The sequence below is a fragment of the Hippichthys cyanospilos genome, chromosome 11 (genome assembly GCF_059441005.1).
Source record: "Hippichthys cyanospilos isolate Australia breed blue-spotted pipefish chromosome 11, RoL_Hcya_1.0, whole genome shotgun sequence".
Lineage (NCBI taxonomy): Eukaryota > Metazoa > Chordata > Actinopteri > Syngnathiformes > Syngnathidae > Hippichthys > Hippichthys cyanospilos.
Genome location: NC_142379.1, coordinates 20,338,872 through 20,363,661, shown reverse-complemented (window position 1 = coordinate 20,363,661; position 24,790 = coordinate 20,338,872). Strand labels below are relative to the sequence as shown.

The 24,790-nt window shown below is 39.6% G+C and overlaps 1 protein-coding gene across 2 annotated transcripts; it reads left to right on the top strand.

Annotated features, from left to right (window-relative positions):
* The first annotated feature begins 475 nt into the window (after window positions 1-475).
* LOC148416302 (clathrin heavy chain 1) lies at window positions 476-24,500 on the top strand. 2 transcript variants are annotated; one of them, XM_088428218.1, is made up of 33 exons: window positions 476-796; window positions 2,141-2,348; window positions 7,312-7,580; window positions 7,963-8,124; window positions 8,233-8,346; window positions 8,976-9,149; window positions 9,830-10,027; window positions 10,193-10,393; window positions 10,495-10,647; window positions 11,005-11,127; window positions 11,285-11,422; window positions 11,600-11,764; window positions 11,862-12,042; window positions 12,119-12,282; window positions 12,391-12,516; window positions 12,602-12,744; window positions 13,116-13,350; window positions 13,436-13,558; window positions 13,793-13,938; window positions 14,028-14,211; window positions 14,287-14,479; window positions 14,555-14,712; window positions 14,797-14,961; window positions 15,099-15,206; window positions 15,288-15,455; window positions 15,624-15,773; window positions 15,846-15,977; window positions 16,144-16,254; window positions 16,865-17,035; window positions 17,111-17,332; window positions 18,322-18,342; window positions 21,965-22,040; window positions 22,959-24,500. In XM_088428218.1, exons 1-33 carry the CDS (start codon window positions 755-757, stop codon window positions 23,087-23,089), a joined length of 5,055 nt encoding a protein of 1,684 aa, XP_088284344.1. In that variant the 5' UTR covers window positions 476-754; the 3' UTR covers window positions 23,090-24,500. The 2 variants fall into 2 exon arrangements, with proteins under 2 accessions (XP_088284344.1, XP_088284345.1); XM_088428219.1 differs by lacking the exon at window positions 18,322-18,342 and having other exon boundaries at window positions 477-796.
* The last annotated feature ends 290 nt before the right edge of the window (window positions 24,501-24,790 follow it).

Genomic DNA, 24,790 nt, shown 5'->3' with positions numbered 1-24,790 from the left:
GCTTGAACAACCTATCACTGGATGTTTAATGAGCGTAATGAGTTACATTTAGAATGGCAAATCCATATTTCCAGTTATGGTGGTGGGAGTAACTTAAAAGTAATAGTAGTGTAATACATTACTTTTCAAATACAGTAATATTGTAATGTAACTAATTATTTTGAAATGACAGTAATAAGTAATAAATAATGCATTACAGTTTTGAAGTAACTTGCCCAACCCTGTATGTGTGTGTGTATATATATATATGTGTATATATATATATATATATATATATATATATATATATATATATATATATATATATATATATATATATATATATATATATATATATATAATGTTTATTTGTTTTTTTTAAACGGGGGGGGGGTAATCTAATTAAAAGAATAAATTAGGGGGGGGCATTGTCATCTCAGGTCTGCAGCCCGTGTCCATCCGGATAGGGAAGCCACTCAAAACCGTTTCCGCCGCCATTGCGGATTTTGGACAAACAGCCGCCGCAGCCGCTAACCATCTTGCAGTGCGGAGAGCAGTCACCACATTCTGACACATTGAGCATCTACACGGCTGCGACGTTTGAGTGGCACTTGCAGAAGCAGTGCAATTTGACCGTGTTTTTTCCCCCTCTCTCTTTGCGGACTTGCTCCGACCTACACGTAACTAAGGAGGTCGTAAGCTAGCTCGGTGCTGCTGCTCTGCTAGCTAGCACAGCGGCTAACATTTCAGCACTCTGGAGAACACCGAGGAAAACATGTCGCAAATCCTGCCTATCCGCTTCCAGGAGCACCTACAGGTAAGAATGCACACGGAGTAGTTATGTGAAACGCGTGACTGCTTTATTCATCGAATCGCTCGCAACGGATTCGTATGACAGCTCACTAACGGAGCTAACGTCAATAGCCGCAGCAAATGAATGACCTCCCCTCCCCCGTTTAGCATTAGCGAATATCCTTCAAGGCTAGCGTCTCGTTCATGTCACCAAAGACACCGCGGTGCCCTTTTCACATTTTCTCACCACTTCCATCTGACAAATGCGAAATCAAATTGACAAATCGCTTTGCTCAACAATTTTGCCACTGTTTACTGCTACACCAGTTGGATTTGGACCTGCACACGTCTTCCATTTCTAAACGTCGTGCCGTGGTGAATGTGTCATGACGGATGCTCGCAGTCACGTCATTTAATCGCTGCTTCATTAAAAGACACTTGATTCAGGGCGCAGTTTAAAATCGAAACGGCGTTTTTAGCCTTTCATTTCGTAACGATGTTCGTTGAGATGTCAATATTTGACGCTGCACATTATGACGATGAAGATGCGAGACACGTTCAGTTGCTTTGTGACAGTTTCAAATAACATATGTCCAAGTCAATGCTTTGGCACACAAATCCAGAGGCCTTTCCCAAAGTTATTGTCGAATTAAATATACAATCATTACCTGATATTTCTTGATTAATCGGCAAAAAAAATCTGCATGCAAATTTAGCCATCCACATTTTGCAAAAGTCATCTGTCAAAAGAAATTCATCATTGCAAATGAACATCATTGGTTCCATCAGACATTCTGTGGTTTACTATCATGCATCTCATTACCTTTTGCACGGAATGAAACATCGGAATGGTTATTGTCCAATAAACCATGTAGCAAACATTAGTACTGTAGTTCTAAACGCCATGATGATGGTCCCAGATATTGTGTTCTGTCATTTTACAGTACATTTCTAAGATCATAGTTCTCACCCGTTATCGTTTGCATTATTTTTTGTGCTAGTGTCATTCTTTAGTATGCGTTTCCCACGCCTAACAGGATCGTGATAGCCAGACATCATACTGCAAAAGTTAAATACTCTTCAAGTAGTCACTTGACATTGACATTTTGCCCATCCGGTGAAATTGAAGAAAACATACATGAAATGAAAATATGTTTGGAAAAAAATAGACCTATCCATAAGGTTTCTTCTCTAAATTTAGCACAGTATATCCAATTAAGAGTATCCGTTCAAACTTCATCTGGTTATTTCAGGCTTTGCAAAAAGCAAAATAAAACAATCTTCAATATGTTGCAAACTATACTGATAGAAGTGACTTGATGGGGTTTTGTTGTTTATATTTTACCAAGACAAACTCTTCATATTCCAGCTCCAGAACCTGGGCATCAACCCAGCCAACATTGGGTTCAGCACTCTGACAATGGAGTCAGATAAATTCATCTGTATAAGAGAGAAAGTGGGTGAGCAGGCTCAGGTTGTCATTATTGACATGGCTGATCCCAACAACCCCATCCGCAGGCCCATCTCTGCAGACAGTGCTATCATGAACCCTGCTAGCAAAGTTATTGCCCTTAAAGGTAAGTAAATGACACCTCGAGTAGTATACTATATTATAAAAATATATAATGCTAACCAATATAATTTCCAACTTTATTGAAAGCTTTATTTCTGTACACACTGTGCATCCAATTTCTTCTGTCATCAACCATTTTGATGTTCACATCTAGGCCATCTTTGTTTGTCCAAACATGTAAAATAGTGTAATTTGTGTGTAATTTTATTATTGTTAATTTGCCGTATGTTACAATTCTGTGTGGTGGTTAAAAAAAGTCATGCTGTCATGAATGCTTTGTCTATTTTTGTTTTTGCTCTTTTTTCATTTCCTTAATGCTTTCTTATGTTTGCAGACGGTGAGTTGAACTTTATGAATCATAAGTTGTTGAAGTATTCTTGTATGCACTTGTATTGACACGAATGCACAATACTAGTCATAGTTTTAATGAATGCTGGAATTGAAAGCACAAGAATGTGATCGTATAATGTAGTGTCAGATGGGACCCCTCCCCCCCCAAACAGACTTACAGCACATATACACTTAGAATTTAGTAATTCAGATGAGTTCCCTTTGTAGTGGCCAACACATAGATGAAGGGTGATTGAAATGTAACTCCCTATTTTAAAACACTTATTTGTTTTCACGTGTAGTAAGATTTTTCTTTTCTTTCTGAGTATGTTCCGTTATGTATGGCAATTATATATTTGTTGTTTTTATTTCAGATCAATGAATTTATTTGGAATTTGAAAGCCTACAAAACTGCCTGGATGTCTGACCCCTTAGTAACAGTACCAGTTTATTCGAATATCAGCCACAGATCCTGTAGTGATGAGTTTTGCATGATTATTCTTGATCATTTTAGCATCAACTTAAGTGGGTCCCTCTTTTCTACTGAATAGCTGATCTCCAGACTTTAGAACGTGCCACTGACTGGGCATGTTCCTATATCGCAGTGCTTCTCAATTTTTATTATTATTATTTTTTTTTTGCTAAGCCCCCTTAGGAAAAACAAAAATGCCTTGCTGTGACTGTATATAAAATAATTATCTATGAAAATGTGTAAATAAACCTTATTTTTAAACATTAACAAAAGAAAAAAAGCAATATAAATTAACTTTTAATATATGTTAACTTCTCAGCCTCTTAAGTTCCTTGGGGTCATCCATGTTCCCCTGCATTGCCTCATGCCTCACTGTTTGAGAAGGGATGCTGTAGGGCTCGACATCCACTTTTGTAGGCTTTCAAATTTCAAACAAAATAATCAGAAAAGAAAACAAAAACATAGATAAATTTAATTACCATACACCATGGCACACAGAAAAAAAAGGAAAAATATTACAACATTTAAATAAACTATAAGAATTTTAGAGTGGGGAGTTTTATAAATACAGTGGGCCCCCGATTTAATCTGTTCCACGATTGGGATCGTAACGCGAAGGGCGGGCAATCCAAACCCATGATAATTAGCTAATGGGTGTAAAACCCCTGGTAAAAGCATCAAAATTGCACATACATATTAAACATTTGTATCAAAATAGTATAGTAAGTGCTACGTATGTATAATATACATGCATACAATTAAATAACATCATAAATAAAATATATATAAAGGATTTATTTACCTTTAAGTGAAGTGACAAGCTTTTTATGGCCATATTCCCTAGTCATAGTAGCCTAGCCTAGGCTAGCCTTCGTTTCTATATAAATCATCTTCTTACTTCTCTCTTCAACATCACTAGCAATCTTGGGTCCCATGGCTAACCCATCCAACTTTGAATTAAGCAGTAAAATTCACTATAAATATGGTTTTGTAACCACTCACAATCGAACAAAGCTTTACTGTTCTGCCATTTTGAAACGAGTGAGGCCGACCAATAACAGACCAGCATCTCCGTGAGGAGACGCCAACCAAAAGTAGACCAGCATTGTAGTGACGCGTTGCATGGAAGCAGTTTGACAGCAATAGTAAATAAGTGCAATTACCTAAAAATGCCAGCAAATGGAGGCAATACAACACATATACAACCAATGCTCCTAGGGTCATGACAGTTGTTTTTGTTGCAAAGCCGGGAAAATACCGTAAAGAGGGGATGTAAAAACTAAGTATTCCTCATCACAACATGAAAAAAAATGTAATCCGGGACGCTGTGACACGGGGGTCCACTATAGCTGGACTTTTCCACTTAATTTATATTCCAGAAGCACAATACTAAAATGATAATCCTTTGTCTAGACTTGTGGTGTTGCATAGAATATGTTATTGTAAATAAAACTTGGGACTAGAAAGTTTAACTATTATCATGGATTTGCACTGTTTAGTAGTGTCACAAGATAAGGTGATACTACCCTACTCCTTTTATTTTCAATGATTAATTCAAAGGCTGTGCAACTCACTGGTGATTTGATAGGAGCCATATACTGTATATTTTGTGGCCTGAAAGGACACTGCAGACAAATGACTTGGTGTCAGTCCATCTGTCCTGCAACCTTCCCTTTATTACATTCATCTGTGTGCTCTGTGTGCTTTTACATACAGTGTCTGCATTCAGACCAAATCTAGAGTTTAACATCTTATTTTAGAATTACATTCTCATTTATGTATTTAGGTTGGTAAGTCACAGACTGTTTTGTGGAGATGGTGCTTCTCAATTGATGTGCTTTGAGGCAGAATACAAACCATTGGCATTAAAAAAAAAAAAAAAAGAAAAAGAACATCCAGAAGCTCTTCAGACATATTTATCATTGCTGTAAGGAGACATCCAGACAGAAAAAAAGCACTGTTTTTTGTAAAATATTGTTTACTGAAAGAAAAGCGCTTTTGAACAAAACTGCCAAAGTTGCTTTAGAACAGTGATCACCCACCTTTTTGAAACCGAAAGCTACTTCTTTGGTAAGGAGTAATACAAATGCTACCAGTTTATGTGAATAGCCTGATCATGTTATTGAGTTCTCACAATAATTAAGATACAGCTGTAGTAAATATGTAAATCAAGTGTAATATGTCATGTATGTGTCATATCTACATACGTGTTAGTATAATTCTTAGAAAATCACAATGGTCTATCACTTGTAAACTATTTACAGAACAGGTCTGTTGGCTACTCATGTGATACTCGAGGGCTACCCAGTTCCCGCGGGCACCACGTTGGTGACCCCTGCTTTAGACACTGAAAGATGGACACTGGGAAATAGTGAAGAAACCTAAAAGAAATAGAAGTGCAGGCTGCTTTCTTTCTTAGCCTAAATTTGCAAAATATTTGGTGTATATCCATCCACCAGGGTCCTCACCAGGGTCACTGGCTTGCTAAACATATTATTTTTTTCCTTTTGACCACAAAATTATATTTACACTAAACTAGGCATGTGCCAATTAGATTCTGATGGTATGATAGCCATGAGCAAAAATATGGCATTAAAATTACAGTTCTTACTTTAAAACAAAACAAAATATTGTTTATTTAATACATTTAAGGATTGTGTAGCACGTATTGTACAAATGAAAGAATACATAAACACAAACAACTCCTCCTTACATTCCATGAATGCAAAGAAGGTTAAAAAACAAAAACAAAATAGCTTTTGCTATTTAATTATTTTCAGAGGTGGCTTGTGTCAACTCTGGAAGCACTAAGATACACTAGACGCAGGCACACTAGACTGAATAAAAAAAAAAAAATCCTCTAAAATAATGATTTCATAACTTCGAATGTTATCACTGTACCCCTAAAAAATTATGTACAAAGCAAGTTCCTTTTACTAGCATGAGCAATAATATGTGTTTGTAATGGCAACATGATCACAATTCAGGCTATTTATTGGTTTCAATCAAAGGTGTTAAGACCAAAGACCTCCTCCTTATCCTACATGCATGCCAAGAAGGATTTAAACCCCCCCCCAAAAAACAAACAAATCAAAAAACAGTGATTTACATTATTATTATTATTAAATTGGCGACTTGTTGAGTCAGTAAGGAGCCAATCAAACTCTGCCCCATTTAAACACCATCCAAAAAATAAGACTGTCATTGATAAGCAGTATTAGCGGATATCAAAACTTGACTTTTTAAAACCACAGTAAACATTCAAATTGGTTATCAATCCATGCCTGCACGAAACTTGCTTCTTCCTCACCGCTTGCCTGCATCAATCACACACACCCTCTTTCATCACTCGCAAAGCTGCTCTAAGTGTTGAGCAACTTGATTGGAATTCATGTCATGTGGCAGACATTACAATGCACACCATATGTCTGCGTGTTTCCTATATGAAGAAAAAAGATCATCGAAACCCGTGCAAGTTATATTACGATTGCCATTCATTATAAAAATGCTCATCAAAATAATGTGATAACAAAAAATCTGGATCTGTATAAAATGAGCAACACTCCATCAAATGGTCACTCTTAATTACTGCAATGCCCAATAAGCTTAAAATTAAGAGGAACGCTGGCCACGAGCGTCATCCCTCTATTCTTAAAAAATCAATAAAAATAAAAAACTGTTTCTGGCAGAAGTATTTTACATGACAAGAATTCTTGTCTTTGGCAAGGAAAGAGTTAATGTCCCTGTCTATGGAATGTGCCCAACAAAGCCAATGCAGCAACGCCAATAAAAATATGTTTATCGAGGCCTCGAAGTATGTGGTACTTTGTCAATCTGAACATAGTTTGCAGACTGAATGCAGATCTACCACAACGTGGTTGCCCTTTTGTTGGTCTTGCCTCTTGGTTTGACACTTCTTTGTTGTATGGCACTTTCGTGTCACTGAAAGCAAACCCTGCTCCCTGACTAGCTCCTCTTAACAACTGGAATTAGATTTTCACAAAATAGCATTTGTTCAACCTCCCATTGTCTGCTGTGGGTTATGTGTGGTAGATTAGATAACTCCATTTTCTGTTTTAAATGCAACTAATAGTTATGTTCGCGCAAGAGTGTGGTGTAAATGTAAACATAAAAACATTTTGAAATTTCATTTCAATACTTTCAGCGGCCAAGACCCTGCAGATCTTCAATATTGAAATGAAGAGCAAGATGAAGGCTCACACAATGACAGATGACGTGACCTTCTGGAAGTGGATATCCCTCAATACAGTCGCCTTGGTCACAGACAACGCAGTCTACCATTGGAGCATGGAGGGCGACTCTCAACCAATCAAAGTCTTTGACCGCCATTCCAGCCTTGCGGGTTGCCAGATCATCAACTATCGCACTGATGCCAAACAGAAATGGCTACTGTTAATCGGCATTTCAGCACAGGTACCAATTATGTAGGAATCAGCTTTTACAAACCAGTCTGTCTGTTTATGCCACCTGAACAGTATATATTTATGAATATACTGTATAATACAAATGATGAGTCATTTTTTTTCAAAGTCTAAATTTAGTCAATAATGATCTTCATTATTTGCCTGTTGATTAAATATGGCAAAACAATACAGTATTTACACTGTTGTTCATGTTCATTGTATTTGATTGCATGGGAAAATACTGATAAAGACGCTGGTGAGATGCATTGTAGTATACAATCAAATTAGTGTTTACCCACATCATTTTTCAGTGTATCATTCATAACATAGCATCTTTGTGTACAATTTTGTGTGTGTGTGTGTGTGTGTGTGTGTTGTTTTTTTTGCTCCAGCAAAATCGTGTTGTTGGAGCAATGCAGTTGTATTCGGTGGACAGAAAGGTTTCTCAGCCCATTGAAGGTCATGCTGCCGGTTTTGCACAATTCAAAATGGAGGACAACACAGAGGAGTCAACTTTATTCTGCTTTGCTGTGAGAGGACAGGCAGGCGGAAAAGTAAGATCATATGAATGCGCCTGATTGACATTTTTAATGTAATTGGAATCTTCTTTGAAATGCATTCTAATCAAAAAAGATAATTTTTCACATCATGTTTCTTTGAAGCTCCATATTATTGAAGTGGGCACTCCGCCAACCGGGAACCAGCCATTTCCAAAGAAGGCCGTAGATGTATTTTTCCCTCCAGAAGCCCAGAATGACTTCCCTGTTGCCATGCAGGTATGAAATAGTTATAACCAACACTTATTCATCTAAACCAGGGGTGTCAAACATACGGCCCAAGATTATTTCCTGAACCATTTAAAAAAAAAGGGGGGGGCAACATGGGAAATTGTCTTGCACTACCACAGTACTTCTCAAATAGTGGGGCAGGCTCCCCTGGGGGAGTGCGAGATGATGCCACGGGGACACGGATGGCCCCAGGGAAAAGGCTTTGTTTTTGTCAAGTGAAGTTTAATTGCAATAAAATGTGAATTTTCATCTTTTTTACTTTTTTTCAAGTTTCTGGCACTTTGATGCACTTGGTTATTTTTTTTCTGTTTTAGACTAAGCTGTAACCTGTATAAATGCTGTAAAAAATAACGGTTGTTGAAAGCTGATTTATATTGCTTTTTTTTTCTTTTGTTAATGTTAATAAGGATACAGGTTTAGGAATATTTATCATTTTTTATAGATGATAATCTTATTTATAGTCAATGTGTCCAGTGGGGGGGGGGCATGAAAAGTTTTCTCTTTCCTTGGGGGGGCTTGGCAAAATATAATTGAGAAGCACTGCACTAACATAACTTTAATGTTGGGTTGTGAAAGAGGCATTCACATTATGTCTTTATTTTTTGTGTTTTTTTTAGATAAGCTCCAAGCAAGATGTAGTCTTTCTCATCACTAAATATGGTTACATCCACCTGTATGACTTGGAAACTGGGACCTGCATCTATATGAACAGGATTAGTGGGGAGACCATTTTTGTCACTGCCCCTCATGAGCCAACTGCTGGTATCATCGGGGTCAACCGGAAAGGACAGGTATTGACAAGTGTTTGTCCTTCTTTACATTTAATGGACACGTTCTCCATTTATATTAATGTTTTTTGCACCTAGAGATTTCAACTTGCACATTTGTAATGGGTTTGGATTGAATTTGTCTTGGTGCCAATTCACACTAAACTATACTATGTACCATTCTCCCACAGATTGCAGGGAGAGGCAAAGCCCATTCCCCCAATAAGGATAGGAAAATTTATTGATTGGGAGAGGGATTATTGAACACACCATGGTGTAGCTGTACCAGCACTTTAAGTGACATGGGAACAGCAATAAAGCTCAGCTTGTCAAGGCACACTTGTGTCTAATCCTGTTATTGCTCCTAAATCTTACCTGCACCGCTACAACGCAAAGCTTAGTGGTTTGTGCTCACAAAATGTTACACAACACACAAGACTTTAAAGCAGGGGTATTGAATTCCAGTTCCTCAAGAGCCGCAGCCTGCCTGTTTTCAATGTCTCTCTCTCCCATCACACCTGATTCAAATGATCAGCACATCTCAGCAAGCTAATCATTTGAATCCAAGTGGAAACAGACAGGATACGGCTCTCAAGGGTCCCCTGATTTAAAGCGTCTGTATAAATTAGGAATCTGTCACACTGATTAAGGTGATAGGTAAGAATTTTGGCTAACGTATGAAACTGCAAAATGTGCTTTCCTAGGTGTTATCAGTGTGTGTGGAAGAGGAGAACATTATCCCCTACATCACCAACGTGCTCCAGAACCCAGACCTGGCTCTCCGCATGGCTGTCCGCAATAATCTTGCTGGTGCTGAGGAGCTGTTTGCCCGCAAGTTTAACACCCTCTTTGCTGCAGGGAATTACTCAGATGCTGCCAAAGTGGCAGCCAATGCACCCAAGGTACTGTGAAGTACACCTTTAATTCCAAGACAGAAGCATACTTCATTCAATTGCACCTGTCGCTGACTCTGGCTCATACATTAACATTGCAACATTCATCATCACCAACACCGACGCTCAATTTGAATCAGTTACTCTTCTCACTCATCTGTCTTCTATCTCCAGGGTATACTGCGAACACCAGACACCATCCGCAGGTTCCAGAGTGTTCCTGCTCAACCAGGCCAACGGTCACCATTGCTACAGTATTTTGGTATATTACTGGATCAAGGCCAGCTCAATAAGTTTGAATCATTAGAACTGTGTAGGCCGGTCCTGCAGCAGGGCCGCAAGCAGTTGCTGGAGAAATGGCTCAAAGAAGACAAGGTTTGTTCTCACTCGGTTTGCTAGCAGGCAATCCCTTTGTCTTCTGTAACAGGCTTCTGGAATGCTCTTGACAGATTTAGCCGTCCTTGCTTTGCTTACAGCTGGAGTGTTCAGAGGAGCTTGGAGACCTGGTCAAGTCAGTGGATCCCACACTCGCCCTCAGTGTGTACCTGAGAGCAAATGTCCCCAACAAAGTTATTCAGTGTTTTGCTGAGACTGGCCAGTTCCAAAAGATTGTACTGTATGCAAAGAAGGTTAGTTTCTCTGACTTGTTTTTATAAAGATGTTCTTCTTTACGAATACTGCATAGAATTATAACATCAATGCCTTTCTGTGAACTAGTACAATCATCATTGAATGCATCTGACCAGGTCCATCCATGTTTTAAATTACAAATTACATTACCAAAATTTATTTGGACTCTGCCGGCCTTCCTGTGTGGTGCGTCCATCTCTGTGTGCCCTGCGACTGGCTGGCAACCAGTTCGGGGAGTGCTTCGCCGACTGCCCTAAGACGTTGGGGTTGGCTCCAGCATGCCAGCCACCCTTGTGAAAGTGCAGGGAGTTCTTCCACAAAAAAGACACAAAATATATATTTATATTTTTTTTAAGGTTGGTTATACTCCAGACTGGATCTTCTTATTGCGGAATGTAATGCGGATCAGCCCTGAACAAGGGCTACAATTCTCCCAGATGCTGGTGCAGGATGAAGAGCCTCTTGCTGACATTACTCAGGTATAAAAAAAAAAAGAAAAAGAAGCCATCTTGTAGCCAGTATTAATATCCTGCCTTTTTAGCTTATAGAAACAATAAGTACAGAGTAATTTAGTTTATGAGAATGGCAAAATTAGTTTTTATTTAACCAAATTCTAAACTGCTAATTTGTGTTTAGATTGTAGACGTTTTCATGGAATACAACTTGATCCAGCAATGCACTTCCTTTCTACTGGATGCATTGAAGAACAACAGGCCTATGGAAGGACCATTGCAAACACGTCTGCTAGAAATGAATTTGGTCCATGCACCACAGGTACATAATAGTTTAAAATACATGAAGAAAATATTCATGCACAGTAGTTGTAATAAATGTGACTGTAAATGACTTGGAATTGAATCAAATAATGATTTCATTTTTGTTGTTGTAACTGTCATTTATGTCACTGGTAAAGAGTGATAGTGTCTTGAAATCCTGTGGTGATTTTTACAGGTAGCAGATGCTATTCTGGGCAACCAGATGTTCACTCATTATGACCGCGCCCATGTGGCCCAGCTGTGTGAAAAGGCTGGTCTCCTGCAGAGGGCGCTGGAGCATTATACCGATCTATATGATATTAAGCGGGCTGTGGTTCACACACACCTTCTTAACCCAGAGGTACAATGGCGTTATTAAAAAAAAAAGAAAAAAAAAATATATATACAGACCTAATATGTTCCAGAATACTAAATGTCATTCAATTGCGCCCTTATAGTGGTTAGTCAATTTCTTTGGCTCACTATCAGTGGAGGACTCTTTGGAATGTCTTCGGGCCATGCTCTCTGCTAACATCCGCCAGAACCTGCAGATTTGTGTTCAGGTTGCCTCAAAGTACCATGAGCAACTCAGCACTCAGAGCCTGACTGAACTTTTTGAGTCATTTAAGAGCTTTGAAGGTATACCCTGAGAGTTACTTTTGAAGGAAGCAAAAAAGTTATCACTGTCGGCCTTTCACACAATTTCATCTTTTAGGGTTGTTCTACTTCTTGGGTTCCATTGTCAACTTCAGCCAGGACCCAGAGGTTCACTTCAAATACATCCAGGCTGCATGTAAGACAGGCCAAATCAAAGAGGTGGAAAGAATCTGCAGAGAGAGTAACTGCTATGACCCTGAGCGTGTGAAGAACTTCCTGAAGGTCATAAGTTACTTGTGAGCTGCACATTTGGGACATTAAAAAACGTTTTGCTACATACAGTAAAGTGTTTGTGTTTTTTGTTTTGTTTTGTTTTTTTTTTCTCCACAGGAAGCCAAGTTAACTGATCAACTGCCACTGATCATTGTATGCGACCGCTTTGATTTTGTCCATGACCTTGTCCTGTACTTGTATCGCAACAGCCTGCAGAAATACATTGAAATCTATGTGCAGAAGGTGCAATGCGTCTCTGACCTTACAAGTCATCATTTACTCACTACTTTGCCAAAACCTGATTCCACTCACTTCTGATTTTCTACAGGTAAACCCAAGTCGTCTCCCAGTGGTCATTGGAGGTTTGCTGGATGTTGATTGTGCTGAGGATGTGATAAAAAACCTAATTATGGTTGTAAGAGGACAGTTTTCCACAGATGAACTTGTTGCTGAAGTGGAGAAAAGAAATCGGTAAGAGAGGAAATAAACTCATGCACTAAAAGAATTTATAAAATAATGTGGAGGAAATGATTTGAATGAGGTGGTCTGAAAACTTTATTTTCTACAAATAGTGTATCTTTTTTCATCTGTCTATGCCATTGATGTAAAGTGATTGGCAGACAAATGTAATCCTCTTCTACTGAACATACAACAAATTAACAATTCTGTGAAGTGATACACAGTTCACACTTTACACATGTAAAATTATAAGGAAAATGCGAAATCATCCTTAATTCAGTACAGTTGGTCTGTTGTGAGATCCACCCACGGTAAAACTAAATTTAGCCTGTGTTAAATAAAGTTTTACGACTGAAATTCCCTCTTTTCTATTTTGTCAACAGACTGAAGCTCCTTCTTCCTTGGTTGGAGGCTCGTATTCATGAAGGGTGTGAGGAGCCGGCTACCCACAATGCCCTGGCTAAAATTTACATAGACAGCAACAATAACCCTGAGCGTTTCTTGAGGGAGAACCCCTTTTACGACAGCCGTGTAGTGGGCAAATACTGTGAAAAGAGAGACCCTCATCTGGCATGTGTGGCCTATGAAAGAGGACAGTGTGACCAGGAACTCATTCATGTGAGTTGTTGACATTAAAGGACAAAAGTGTTCCTTGGACCTATAGAGTAGGTCATTCATAACCTGTTTTTGCGTAATGTTTTAGGTGTGTAATGAGAACTCGCTGTTCAAAAGTCTGTCACGCTACCTCGTCCGCCGCAAGAATCCTGAGCTGTGGGCAAGTGTGCTGCTGGAGACCAATAACTACAGAAGACCACTTATTGATCAGGTCTCAAGTCTTCTTGTCATTTGTATTAAATAGTACAAAGTCATAGCTGATCTAATAAACTAAAAAATGCCTTTAACCTGCAGTATGTGGCACAACAATTTTTAACAGAGTCCCGTTTGTCATCCTACCATTTCTCTCTTTTCTAATAGTCCCCCAATAATCCCATTTACTTGTGATGTTTTTCCATAAATGTTGTGACCTAGCATTGAAGCCTCGTGTGATTTTCTGATGTAGGTCGTCCAGACTGCTCTGACGGAGACCCAGGATCCAGAGGAAGTGTCGGTTTCTGTGAAAGCCTTTATGACCGCTGACCTTCCCAATGAACTCATTGAGCTTCTGGAGAAGATTGTCCTGGATAACTCTGTCTTTAGTGAGCACAGGTATTATCAGATGTCCTCGTTTTATTATAATGTTTTACTTAGCTAAAAATCTATGTACTCTCTGAGATTTTGCCCTTTGTATGTTTTAGAAACCTCCAGAATCTGCTCATTCTGACAGCGATCAAAGCTGATCGGACCCGGGTTATGGAGTACATTAACCGTTTGGACAACTATGATGCGCCAGATATTGCAAACATTGCCATAAGCAATGAGCTGTTTGAAGAGGCCTTTGCTATTTTTAGGAAATTTGATGTCAACACATCTGCTGTGCAGGTGAGTGACTTTCATGCTGTGTTTTACTTTTATTTACTGGTGTATTGTTTTGGAACACTGTTCTATTACTTTTAGGTTCTTATTGAGCACATTGGTAACCTGGACCGAGCCTATGAGTTTGCCGAGCGTTGCAATGAGCCCCCGGTGTGGAGTCAGCTGGCAAAGGCCCAGCTGCAAAAGGGCCTGGTCAAAGAAGCAATTGACTCTTACATCAAGGCTGATGACCCCTCTGCTTACATGGAAGTAGGACAAGCTGCTGCTCAGAGTGGTAAGATCAACTCCAAAGTCATAGTTGCTTGTTTGGATTTTTGAAAGATCATGCAGTTTGTCTGAATTTGTGTAGGAAACTGGGAGGACCTTGTAAAGTTTCTGCAAATGGCTAGAAAGAAGGCCCGTGAGTCTTATGTTGAAACAGAGTTAATCTTTGCTCTGGCAAAGACTAACCGCCTTGCTGAACTGGAAGAGTTTATCAATGGTCCTAATAATGCCCACATCCAGCAAGTAGGTTCTGGGACATGCCAAAATCTGCTATTTGTTGTCCATTCTTTCTGTTTTGATGTATCCTTTACCTGCCTTTTCCTCTAGGTGGGTGATCGTTGCTATGACGATAAAATGTATGATGCAGCCAAACTGCTTTACAACAATGTGTCCAATTTTGGTCGCCTGGCTTCCACTCTGGTTCACCTGGGAGAGTACCAGGCAGCTGTTGATGGCGCTCGCAAGGCCAACAGCACACGCACCTGGAAAGAGGTGTGACATTTTTTAAATGGAATTCACTGCTCGTCTAACATTAAGCCTGGCACACTATGGCTTTAGCCCCTATCTAGTTTTAAAATGAAAGCAAGCCATGCTCCATTGTTTGAGCCCATTTCTCTCTTCGCCTGTAGGTGTGTTTTGCATGCGTGGATGGGAAAGAGTTCAGGCTTGCCCAAATGTGCGGCCTTCATATTGTTGTCCATGCAGATGAGCTGGAGGAACTCATCAACTACTACCAGGTACAAAGTACTAAAGTAAAAATTCATAAGACAGCCTATGAAAGCAAATTTTAAGTGAGGTGTGTGTTTGAATTTGTTCAGGACCGCGGATACTTTGAGGAACTGATCACCATGCTGGAAGCTGCTTTGGGACTAGAGCGAGCACACATGGGTATGTTCACGGAGCTGGCCATTCTCTACTCCAAATTCAAACCACAGAAGATGAGGGAGCACCTGGAGCTCTTCTGGTCCCGTGTGAACATTCCAAAGGTATGTAACATTAAAAAAAATATATATCTTGGGTTTGCTAAAAATGAAAGTAACGTGTTCTGTAAAGAGACGCATTTGTCTTTCTGTGTGTGATGGTGCTATGACTCTTCATGCGGGCCTCTATTGGTATGATCCAGTAACATTTATTGATGTGTGTTTTTTTTTAAGGTTCTGAGGGCAGCTGAGCAGGCCCATCTCTGGGCAGAGCTGGTGTTCCTCTATGATAAATATGAGGAATATGACAATGCCATCATCACCATGATGAACCATCCTTCTGATGCCTGGAAAGAAGGCCAATTCAAAGACATTGTCACCAAGGTGAAGCATTTTGAAACGGCTATCTTTATTGTAAAAATGAAGACCTGGAACATCTTTGGTTTTTCACTCTAGGTGGCCAATGTGGAGCTGTACTACAAAGCCATCCACTTTTATTTGGAGTTCAAACCTTTATTATTAAATGACCTGCTCATTGTTCTTTCCCCAAGACTCGACCACACACGGGCTGTCAATTTTTTTAGTAAGGTGAGTGACTTCCGCTTTTTATGCCGCTGTTGTGCTCATCCGCATCCAAATATGAACTGTAAAATGTATCTTCACCCTAACATCATTTGTGGCGTCGTAGAGATGATCTGTTAAATATGCTCTTTTTTCAATTCATGAATTATTTTTTTTACGATTCATTGTTCAGGTGAAGCAGGTACCTCTGGTTAAACCATATTTGAGGTCTGTCCAGAATCACAACAACAAGTCAGTCAATGAATCTCTCAACAACCTCTTTATCATCGAGGAAGACTATGCGGTATGATGTGCCATTGGCTGAAAGAATTCATTTACACTCTAGTTTGGGATTGTTATTCTGTTGTAATAACTGTTGTTTGCCTGCTTCTTTTCCTTTTATATATTTAGTACTTTACGAGTAACTGGACCAGCTGAAAGTCACAATAATTTCTCACTTTTTAATTAACTCTTTCAGTGCCAAGCATTATCGGAAAAAGAAATCTCCAGAGGGCCGGTATATTTAGCATTTTCACTCATCTTTCAAGGCTGACAGAATATTTTGTAATATGTGTAAATATGAGTGGTATCATATGAACGACTGATTTACATTCCTTACTTCAAAATTGCATGTAGTAATTGGTGTTGCATGTGTGGAAACACTGCCGTCTGATGGTCACAGTTATTACTACAGTGCTCAATTGGCTTATTTTAAGTAAGCATTAGTCAAGGGTGTCAGCTACCCTCCATGAAAAAAAACATTTGATGAAAATGTTATTTCTTATTGTAATTATTATTTTGAAAGACGAGAACTCTCGTCCATGACACTGAAAAAGTTAAAGGTGTCTCTTCAAAACAATCTCCTTCCTTCATTCTTAAACTTGTTTTAATCCATCTTGTTTGTTTAAATATAGTCACTACGTACGTCCATTGATGCTTACGACAACTTTGACAACATCTCACTAGCCCAAAGTCTAGAAAAGCATGAGTTGATCGAGTTCCGAAGGATCGCGGCATACCTTTTCAAGGGCAACAACCGCTGGAAACAGAGTGTTGAGCTTTGCAAGAAAGACAAGCTCTACAAGGTGAACTTTCGCCCGGTGCATTTTATAGTCACACCCTGAACTGTTAACATGAAGTTATTATATTCCTATGTACAGGATGCCATGCAGTATGCATCGGAATCCAAAGACATTGAACTGGCTGAGGAGCTTCTTGCATGGTTCTTGGAGGAGGACAAGAAGGAATGTTTCGCCGCCTGCTTGTTCACCTGCTACGACCTGTTGCGGCCTGATGTAGTGCTTGAGACCGCTTGGAGGCACAATATCATGGACTTCTCCATGCCATACTTCATCCAGGTCTTGAGGGAGTACCTCAGTAAGGTGGGTCATTCACACATGAAGAAATAAAACGCCATGTTCATTGTGTTTGACAATATAGCAGTATTATCGAAATGTGTACGACAGGGAAAACATTAAAGCCTATCCACAATAACTGAAAAGAGTGCTATGAGGAGTGTTCAATAGTCATAGCCACCCACACCATTTTATTTGCAAATACCATTTAACGTCAGGGAGTGTAGCACAGTTGTCCATACCTGTACCAAAGTCTTTGTGTGTATACAGTATTTTTGCTCCCTTGGCGCTCATCTTCCTTATATCCTTCATATGCCATCACTTGTGTTATCCTTTTTCACTTTGGTTTTTACTCACTCAAGCTACTTTCCCATACAAATGTGATCAAGAGGAGATTCACTTTTCATTTCAGATGGAATAGAACAAAAGTTTATCACAGGCAGCAAATGTGAACGCGTTGCTGTTATTACATCATTGACTTGCAAGTTACTGAGGCTTTTCTAACCACCATGATTAGAATTAATGATGCTGTAATACTATATACTACTATGTATTTTAGTGGAAAATGTTGAGACTGGTTCAAATTCATCATCAACTTTGTTTTTACCTTTGCTACGCATTTGAGATTTTAAGACTCATATTTTTCACCAAAACACAGCTGTGATGATAGTTATGAGCATAGTAAGCATACACAATTAGGGTTAAGGTGTTTCCCTTATACCCCAGGGCATACCTCTACCGCAAAACCCTATCAAACCTGTCCGTGACGATGCTTTAATAGTTACTTTCACATCTGTTGTTTCTATTTTTGCTCACAATTAAATTAAACTGGGGATACCATAGTAACCTCAAGTATGCATTTGTATTAGAAGTGGCAATATTACCTGCTTCCCTTCTGTGCTTTGTGTTGTCTCTCAATGTTAAATCCCCTGTTTGCTTAATTCTCACTGTCGGTTTCTATTGTGAGAGACTTGCTTTTTTTCCCCTTAAGTTGCCTCTCTGAATTTCCCTTCCAGGTTGATGCGATAAAGGAAAAGGTGAAAGTTGAATCCATTTCCTAATCATTCTATTGACTCGCTGTCCTATAACCTGTCATAGTCTGGAGGGGTAAAATTAGCAGGAAATGCATGATCCCCCCCACCCCCACACGCACACACACACACACACACACACACACACACACACACACACACACTGCTGCTTTGATGTGGATATGTACAACTCTCTGTATCTTCACTAGACCACTTAACTGTTACCCCACAATCCAGAGTGAGGCTCTTCACGCCACATCTTCAGGGGTCTGCATTTTGCTGGATGGGTCATACCATATTTCCTCAAATAACTTTGTACACTTTAACGTGGGTAGTTCTTCAATTGTAATCAATGGAGTTCTCACCAGTTTGAGTTCTACCTATGCTCATGCACAGATAATTAACGCACTTGCACAGCTCCAGCTATTGTGTGAGAGAGATTCAATAATGAATCTGTATCTTTTACCAACCATATCTAAATAAGGGTTAAATCTACAGCGGTTGCAAGAGTAAAGTTAAGTCAAGTTATGTGTAAATACCCATTGCTTACAAGATTCTCAAAGGGTTTTACAGGCCCACAGTTGAACAATGACTGGCAACTTATAAGCAAAAAAAATGTTTTAGGTTTTTCAGGTTCAGTTCACAATTACCAAAAGCAAGGGTCAGTTGGAAAGTGTATTTGTTGAGTATAGTTAGTATTAATTTGATCAGTAGTAAAACATGTTCCGTGATTAAACCCTTACCTCTACAACTTGGAACTCATTGCTGTTTGGAAAACAATTCCCCTGGCAGCTATCTGAGGAAACATACTTTGTTTTGTTTTTTTGTTTACTACGTTATTTGTAATGCCATCAATTTGTGGAGTATCAAATATAAATAGAACAAGTACATAAAATATACCGGGCAATCATAAACGTCACTCACACAAACCCACACGGGGATGAAAACATAACCTCTTGGAGGAGCTTGACAGAAATCAACCAGCAAAACCCTCCAGTCCCTCTTTTATAGCAGTAAGTGAAAAGTGCCACTCTGGATCATTACCTACAGTGTCTGGTCTCTCTCTTATATATTTTTACAAAACCTCTTTTGTAAAATTGGTTGTTAGCTACTCCTCTCAACACCATCCTGTATTATTAGCTGAGTGCGTTTTCCTCCAGGTAGAAAATGAGTTTTACTTCTTTCTTCCTGGGATTTTCTGCCATTTTTCCGTGTCTACGATATGGTTGAATTGATTCCAGTCTTTAATATTACACTAAAACCAATTTTCAGGTACACAGAGAATTTTGAATTCAGTGATTTCTTTTTGACTATCCCTTCCCCTACACAATTATACAACAGTTAAAAAGCAAATAACAAGCAGCTCAGGTACCGTAGTGTGTCCAGTAGAGCTAGCAAACATGGTTGTTGGCTGTGCCTGCTTCTGGAAACCTTCAAGTGGCTGTACTAGAGCATCCTGTCTTGCCCCTCTTCCTCTCACCCTCCACTATGGTGCTGTGCTTCTTTTTTCTCATTCTCACACATTCCTTAAAAGGAATCTAACAAAATGTGAGAAAAAAAAAACAAACTACTGCTTTCGCATGTCTCTCAACCTTTGTCTTTTCAAAATGCAAGAGCCTGCGCAACCGGATTGACTGACACTAGCGTACCACACAGTATGTAGAGAACTAAGCCCAGTACCAGGAGAGGGACACATCTTATCCTGTACTTCGGCAATATTCTGGCCTCTGTTGCTCAAGCTGCACTCATTTTGCTGGCTGCGTAATTCTTTTGGATTCTGCTGGTAATTCTCTGCTTCTAAGCTGCTATTTAGCAAAAATGTAAAAGAAAGACACAGATGTCCAAATAAACCAAGGCCGCCGCTGAATGAATGAATAAAATTCAGAATGACTCGCGTGTTTTCCAAAATGGGGAAACTACAGTACACTACAGTATTTGTTTACCCTACTAGCAATAAAAATGTCAGTTTTTCACAACATACCAATTCTAAAAAGGTCACTTTTAACGTTCCTTGTTTGCCTTTCAATGTGCTATTAATTTTGACAGCCTAAAAATACGATGGAGCCATTTTAGAGCCAAGGATTCAATTTTCCCTCATTGGAAATGACGGACATCGTCTATTTTAGTCTCATACTGTCACCATCATAAAACCTATCTAAGACTTAACTCTTTCAGTGCCAAGTGGTATCAGAAAAAGCAACCCCTATAGTGCCAGCCGACTTTGAGCAATCTGACAGATCTGTCAAGACAATACTGTGCACGAAATCGATATATGTCAGGGGTGTCCAAATCCGGTCCTCAAGGGCCGGAGTGCTTGTTTTCAAGGTTTCTTTCCCTGACAAACCTGATTCAAATGATCACCTCATCAGTACGCTCAGAAGAAGCCTGATAATGATGCTGAACATTTGAATCAGGTGTGTTGGGGAAAGAAAGCTGCAAAACATGCAGGACAGCCCTTGAGGACTGAGTTTTGACGCCCCTGATGTACGTACACATAAGTGGTACCATATGAAAGACTAAATCCCATTCTCTACTTCGAAAAAGAAAGTAAGATTCTACCTTATTCTGTTCTTTAGACAGTGAAAATAGGTCATTCAAGTGACACCAAGTTGTTTTGGACAAAAGGAGAAAATGAGCTTTTCGTGAGATGAGTTTTTTCCACAACGTTGACTTTGACCCTAATATTTTTTGGTTTAGTTGCGTCTGAAACATCTCAACAGGCCTTCCCTTCATATAAAACACAGGTGTCAAACTTCAGTCCTCGAAGGCCGGTATCCTACATGTTTTCAAACCTTTTCCCTCAAAAACACCTGATTCAAATGATTGGGATCATTTTGAAGCTCCTGCAGAGCTTGCTAATGAGCTAATCATTCGAATCAGGTGTGTTGGGGAAAGAAAACCGCAGAAAACATGCAGGATGCCGGCCCTCGAAGACTGAAGTTTGACACCTATGATTTAAAACATGAACCAAAACAATGAAAACGTGTTTTTAATAGCAAAATAACAGTTTGTGTGTGTATGTATGTCACTGGCACACAACCGAAGTATTTTACATGACGAAAATTCTCGTCCATGGCACTGAAGGAATTAACATTGACAAATGAGGCAGAGGTGTTTAATGGGTCACTTGCTCAATTCTAATTAGGTCTACTCATAATTTCAATTGTTGCAGGCAAACTTAGGAAGAGGTTGTTTGTACTGGTAACAGGTTGGTTCTCTACATATTTTAAATTCCTAGAATAGATTATAGATATGGGGTGGCTGGATGGGTGGGACCATTATTCTTATCTGCTTCAATCCCTCATAACCCCTCATTAGATTGTGTGTTCCTTACAAAACATAAATTAGACAGTAGTCGCTTTTAGCGCTCTGGTTGTACAATAGTGACATTAGTCGGTTAATGGAGGACCTTCGGCTGCACATTTTCACTTAAATGTGGACGGTGCTGATCTCCTCCGCCTGTCAGGAATGGTCCCATCCTTCAGCCAGTGAAATAACCCAGAGGTCAGTTATTTTTTTACAAACCTGACTTTTTGTTTTTCTTCTTTTTTTTTTTTTTTTTTAAACTCTCCGACCAAGCTGCCAAACGACAATGCGGATTCTCAGCTGCGATTGTGCTTTTCTGCAGGTGGACAAGCTTGAAGCCTCAGAGTCCCTGAGGAAACAGGAGGAACAGGCTACAGAATCTCAACCAATTGTTTATGGTAAACAGACACTTCTGCAAACTCTTTTGAGCCCTCTTATGTTCTGGATCAAATGTACCCATATGAACGTTACGGTAAATGTTGACTGTATGTATGCTACTGTATCTAATAATGTATAGGCAACATATTCGATGAAATGGCATTTTACAGATATGTTTATGCATTTTCAAATTTCTGATTTTTTTTTTTTTTTAAATTAAGCTAAACGCTGGTCAAAATACCCATAAATATTACTGATATTGCTGATGAAAAATAAAGGCATCACAAGATTTGTTAGAAATCTGTCTGTTGCCATCCATTATCAGTAAACTTTTATAAAGATCAAGATCATGGTTTTCATTTTTTTCCACTTTCCACATTTAAATTACGTTTTGCCAATGGGTGAATTACATTCTACCAATGTAGATTGTCCATCTGTGTGCTCCCAAACACACATTTTTACCACTTTGACATTTTTCACAGTAAAACATAATTAATAAATGAAACATTGCCTTTGACTTGGCCTACCCAGTGCAAAATCTCTCAGACATAGTGTTAAAGTGTCAGTACAGAGATAGAGAAAAGAATTAGTTTGAGTGCAGTGTGACTTACAATGTTGGCTGAAGTAGCCTGAGGGGGGTTGACGACGGAGGTTGGCGGTCGTGGGGGATCGACGGAAGTTGGCAGGATGGCAGAAGTCGCAGACGGACGGGCCGACATCTGACAGACTGGCGATTACAATTTTCAGCGTGAAAAAAATAGCGGGCTGACGATGACATACAGTACGGGGGGGGGGGGGGGGGGGGGGGGGGGGGGGCTTAAAATGGCCATGCAAAAGCCTGAAAGGTTATTAGGCAAAAACACCAGAGGATTGGGGTGTTACGTGTGCCGTCGGCCGCTCTTTTTTGACCGGAGGATGTTGCGCTGTTTCCTCGGCAGGCACACCACAGCTGATGCTCACTTCAGGCGCCAATGTTGCCGTACCCCCTCAGCAGGCTTACGGCTACGGGTACACAGCGGCACCGGGCTACGGGCAGCCACCGCAGGCAAACTTTGGATATGGCATGTGAACACCCCTACGTCCAGGCCACTTCATTGCCCCTCCCTCCACTCGTCCCTCTTGTTGTGTTCTTCTCCAGCCTCCTCTGGTCTTTTACTATCATCAGAGGCCACAAGCAAGCAACAGCCCACTTTTATTTTGTATGTATATTATGACAATTGTTACAAAAATGTTGTCTTGTTTGAAGAAACATGTACATGCTATGAAGGACTTTTATTTGTATGGTTTGAACTGAAAATTGGACCACTTATGCGCTCCCACATTCCATATTTATAACCCCATGTTTAGAATCTTTTTTTTTTTTGTACTGTACGTTTTTCATGTGTTGTTGTTTTGTTTCGTTTTTTTTAAATCACTTGTTGCAAGCGGACTTGCTTTGAAATAGGTGGAGGAGCATTGGATTTTGCACTCGTGGAGAAAAGCTCTTAAGTTTTGATGTATGGAACATGTGACCAGCTTAACCGTGTCTCGTTTTTGTCTGTACGATGCGTTACATGACTATATTTTGAGAAGAGAGGGGAAAAAAAAGCTTACATAGACTATTTGAACATGTCGCCATTCAGATGACTACTCATAGCAACACTAGGTACAGTCCTGATAGTATATTCTGCACAGGTGTGTAGCTTTATGGAGTTTTAAATGCATTCAGATGTGTGTCACTTTATGATAAAGACTGTGTGTGTGCGCGCACGTGTGTGCGCAGTGTGTGACCTGATGATGAGCTAAATGAGAATTTTAGCCCCCTTGCCACCCTGTACGAGTGGTCCCTGTTAGATGTTAGCGCTCCTCTGTGTGTTTAGGTGACCTCTTGTGCCGTGCACAGTGCTTGTGTGAGACTAGCTGTATATGTACAAGAGCGGGACCACGCAGACATGCACGACGTGCACGCGCGTGCATTTATGCCGAGCCCTCTCGCTGAGGTCTGTTTATGCCAGGTGTTGTGACGTTTCCCTCGGGTCATCATGACAATTTATTTTGGTTACTTTTGGACCCCGTGTACAGATGTGAACTTGATTTGAAACATTCTAGATGATGAGACACAAAATCAGTCCTTCACCTATCTCGTCATCCAAAAACATAGACCACTTTTTGATGTCCACAGCTCGGTGAAACCCACAAAATGTAGGTTGCATGTGTAGATGGTTAAGAAAATAGGTCTCGGTACATCCAGAAAGGTATCAAATAAGAGCCTGTATTCCCTAGATGTACTTCCTTACACTCCTCAAACAGTGTGTGTGTGTGTGTGTGTGTGTGTGTGTGTGTGTGTGTGTGTGTGTGTAAAGTGTCACCGTCCATAAGTTCAATTCCTTTTTGTTGTCACACATGAATAAACAAAGGGGCTCTGTCTTTTAAAAAAGTAGAAGAATATGACCTAACTGAAAGGGAAGTCCTAGCATAAATAAAATATGAAAATTGTCAAATGTTTTCCGTCCAGTCTGTTTCAATATGTATTTGTGTATTTATTTGTGGGTTAGGGTTAGGGTTATGTGGAAAATGTTTTGGTTATTCATAGGATTTTTTCCGACCATGTACTTGTAAGTTGAAAAGCTTTGGGTTTTTTTTTAAGCAGGAAGTCAAACATTTTCTTTATAGGAATATGTTCTATGCAATCCCGCTAGTCTAAACACACTGTTCTGATTAATAATTTAGCAGTGAAATCCATGCATTATTAACTCCTCATATGTTGTGGCCATTGCCACCAGTTGCTGCC